General features: G+C 35.5%; 1 protein-coding gene across 1 annotated transcript; it reads left to right on the top strand.

The window, feature by feature from the left end:
• Nucleotides 1-1,330: 1,330 nt before the first annotated feature.
• LOC144565842 (heavy metal-associated isoprenylated plant protein 16-like) lies at nucleotides 1,331-3,893 on the top strand. The gene is made up of 3 exons (XM_078315689.1): nucleotides 1,331-1,416; nucleotides 2,932-3,013; nucleotides 3,530-3,893. Exons 1-3 carry the CDS (start codon nucleotides 1,408-1,410, stop codon nucleotides 3,805-3,807), a joined length of 369 nt encoding a protein of 122 aa, XP_078171815.1. The 5' UTR covers nucleotides 1,331-1,407; the 3' UTR covers nucleotides 3,808-3,893.
• Nucleotides 3,894-4,119: the final 226 nt, after the last annotated feature.

The raw sequence follows: 4,119 nt of genomic DNA, 5'->3' as shown, positions 1-4,119 counted from the left end.
CCGGCGAGGAGAGCGATCTCGACGAGGAGAGCGTGGTGCACCGTCAAGATCCGACGAGGAGAGCATGGTGCACCGTCGAGATCCGGCGAGGAGAGAGTGGTGCACCGTCGAGATTTGGCGGGGAGAGCGTGGTGCACCATTTGAGGGGGTCCATGCTAGCCCAGCAAATGTTGTCACAGTGGAACATATGAATATTTTATTAGTTAGATATGAATACTTTATTTGTTAGATATGCATACTCATGTTATATATGAATACTTCTTGGAAGAGGTGGGGTGAGAGAGATGAATCTGATTTTTGAATGTTAAATTGTATAAATTATTTCGAACATGTATGAATACTTCATTTGTTAGATATGAATATTTCGTTTGTTAGATATGCATTCATGTCATTAGATATGAATATTTCTTAGAAGAGGTGTTCAAGAAGAAGGGCCTCACTTTTGATTGTATAAATTATTTCAAACATGTATGAATACTTCATTAGTTAGATATGAATACTTCATTTGTTAAATATGCATTCATGTTGTTAGATATGAATATTTCTTAAAAGAGGTGTTCAAGAAGAAGGGTCTAACTTTGAATTTTTAATTGTATAAATTATTTCAAACATGTATGAATACTTCATTTGTTTAGAGATGAATACTTCTTTAGTTAGATATGAATAATATATAGATTTGTTGTAGTGGTCCTCAATATTGGCAAATGTCGCTTTCAGACGGTTGCGGTCCCCAATTTAGGCTGTCACAAGACGTCAACGGCCCCCTGGTCGTTACTGGTCCCCTCCAGCTTGTGTTTACATATGACGAATGGTTCTGATAATAAGTATGAATAATATACATTCGTAGGTATGAATATTATACGTTTTGACTATTAACTCAGAGTATAAATACCCCCATATCAGATGTTGGAGTCAGTTAGTGGTCCCCTGTCGAAAGTTGTTTGTCTTTTAGTGCGGGAGACGTTTAGGAGACTGATATGGGGGTACTGTTAGTCGATCCCTGTATTATAATGCTGTATTGGTAATTAATGATCAGTAATGACGCGGAAACTGTATTCTAGATTCCAGCGGTTCCAGGGAATATTCATTTTATGAAATGGAAACAGTTAGTGCGATAGCATTTTTTTTTACTAATAGTCGATTAATACTGTGAATCTGTGATCTTACATAATATCTGTTAGCACCAAAGTCGGTTGGTTAGTTTCTTCCAAATTTCCCGAAAGAGTTAAAGACTTTGGAGTTTGGAGTCATTTTATATGTACAAGTACCTTTCTGTGCTCTTGCTATTTAAAGCGCAGCAACTTTCTGTGCTCTTGCTATTTAAAGCACAGCACAGGCACCAATCCCAAGTCCCCAACTCGTAGCAACTGACATAGAGCGTGGATCAGGCACCAAAATACCAGAAAAATGAGCAAGGTTAGTACTTAATTTTCTCTCTCTCACCCTTCGTTTAAGGAATCAGAGCAAGGTTAGGACCAATATCATGTTAGAGTCGTTCTATTCGTTTTAAGATTTTGTGTACAACATTAAGGTTGTGCAAATTTTGATGCAGATCGGATCGAATTTGATTGAACGTTCATCAAACATGTTGTTCAGTCTGACGCCCAATCAGACATGCATGTTATCTGCATGAATTTTGATGAGTATTAGACAATTCTCATCTGACATTAGATCAAATTCAATATGATGCTCATTAGACATGTTGTTCACACGAATTTTAATACGGATCAAACAACTTCGACCTGGCATCGGAAACTCCCCTCCCCCGTTCCCCCCCACCCCCCACCGACTTTTAAATTTTTTTTTTTAAATAGTATTCTTTTAAATTATTTCAACGGAACAAGTTTTCTTTAGACGGATTTCTGAAAACTAGCCTCCACCGAAACCCCACCTACACCGGTCCTAGAGACCAGTGGGGCCAACATTTACCCCGCCACAGATATGCTGTACCAAATGCCACACCAAAACCTACACCGATCCACAGAATTGGTGTAGGTTTGAATTCGCATCTCAACCATTTAAATAATACTGGCCCCCTGCGTGACTTTTTGGAACTTTGCATGACTTCAACAAATATCTCAAACTTTGAGTGACTTTTTGGAATCTCTCAACCATTTAAATAGTTTTGCACGAATCTCAAAGCAAAAATAATACTGGCCCCTGTGCTATCCCCGAATAGGCACCGGACACATTGGTCACGCAAAAATTGAGATATCTCAGAGGATACGCAGTGGTGTTAAAATTTGAAATCAAGACTCCACCGGTCCTAGGGATCGGTGGAGGTATAGATGAGGGATCTTCTGTGGCGAGGTTATCCGCTAGTGCAAAACTGGCTCCACCATTCCCTAGGACAGGTGTAGATGGGTTTTTTTTTTCCTCCACCGATTCTATGGATCGGTGGAGACTAGTTTTCGAAAATCAGTCCAAAGAAGACTTGTTCCGTTGAAATAATTTAAAGAAATACTATTTAAAAAAAAAAAATCCCCACCCCACCCAGTTGTCTAAATAGATCTTCCTCTCATGAGAAAGTTTGCTTCCAAGTTTTTTTTGGTCACTGCACCTATGTACATGACCAATTAAGATTATAAAAGTTAGTATTTAATCTAATAACAAAAAACAACACCCTCAGTAAGAATCGTGAATTAGAAATTCAAATAAGATCATTTATAAATATTAAATAAAAGTTAAAATGCTAGACTTTCATCATTCTATATTTCTCTCTCTCAAAACCAATTAAGATTTTAATTTTTTGAACTTGCTCACTCAAACATATTCATTTAGTTTTGATGATTAATATATGCATTGAGATGGCATTGTAACAATAACGCATGTAACTCTTATTGGATAACAGGATCTCCCAACCATACATTCACCGTTAGATAGTTTCTTTATTGTTTAAATCTTGTCCCTTTGTTTTACATTCAATTACAGCAAAGGATGGTGATTAAGCTACCAATTGAATTAGACAAAAAGAAGAAAACAAAAGCACTGAAAACGGCCGTTGGAGTAGAAGGTAATATCCCTTGTCCTTAATTATAATTCTTTCTTTTTAATTTCTGATCCATTTATTACTTGCAAGTTGCAACTAATTAAGAATTGTTAAGTTCAAGGACTAAGAATATATGTATTAGTACTTTTTATTTCAAAAAGCACACTGCACTTCTTATTCTACTCTTTGAGATGTAACATAATTTCTAATTTAAAAATAACTATTAAAAAATTGCTTTAAATCATTTTATTGGCTCTCATTCTCGTTACTTTCTCTTTCGTTAATAATAATTGTTGATGTGACTAGTAAAAGTAACTAAAATTAATTGCACGAATATAGAGATTTAAAATTAAAAATTAATTTATATTTGATGCTTGACAGTTATTTTTATTATTTTTTAAATTCTCCAACCGATGTAATACAAAATTCAGTTCACGTCGGTTTCATAGTTTGTTAGAAATACTAAGGTCTAATTAAATGATAGGGAAAATGAAACACTGAAACTAATTAATAAACAATTGTTTTCTTCATTCTTTTTAGGTGTCATATTAGTTGAACTAGTTGATGATAATCAACTTGTTCTGGTAGGTGAAGGAACAGACGTGGTTCAATTGACGACTCGTCTAAGAAAAAAATTAGGTCATGCTGATGTCATCAGTGTGACGCCAGTAGATGAAAATTTCGCAGAAGAAGAGGAAGAAGATGGAGAAAATACAACCACCACTAGCCCCCAAAATTATTACCAAAATGGGGTTCCATCGCGGTATTTTTATCCTTATGATGATCCATATTTTCAATGGTGCATAGAGTATAAATAATATAAATATAATATAATATGTATTGTAAAGTAGGTGATTGGTATCTCTAACCGTACTTATTCGTCTATGTATAGAATGTAAATTATAGTGTACCAGAAAAAAAAAATTGATATAGTATGAAATATTGCAATAGTAAGAATAAGATGAAAAAAAATTGATATAATGTAAATTGAGAGCACGGCCGTGGAGACTACGGTGCACATACTATACAATTGTAGATACACAAAGCGTTTATGGGCTTACATAGGGGGGCCTAGAGTGTTTCTAATCGGAGGCATAGACTTATGCTCCTACTGGTGGAAGGAGAGACAG

This window comes from Carex rostrata, chromosome 14, assembly GCF_964058835.1.
Source record: "Carex rostrata chromosome 14, lpCarRost1.2, whole genome shotgun sequence".
NCBI lineage: Eukaryota > Viridiplantae > Streptophyta > Magnoliopsida > Poales > Cyperaceae > Carex > Carex rostrata.
This window is presented reverse-complemented; position numbering and strand designations above follow the sequence as displayed.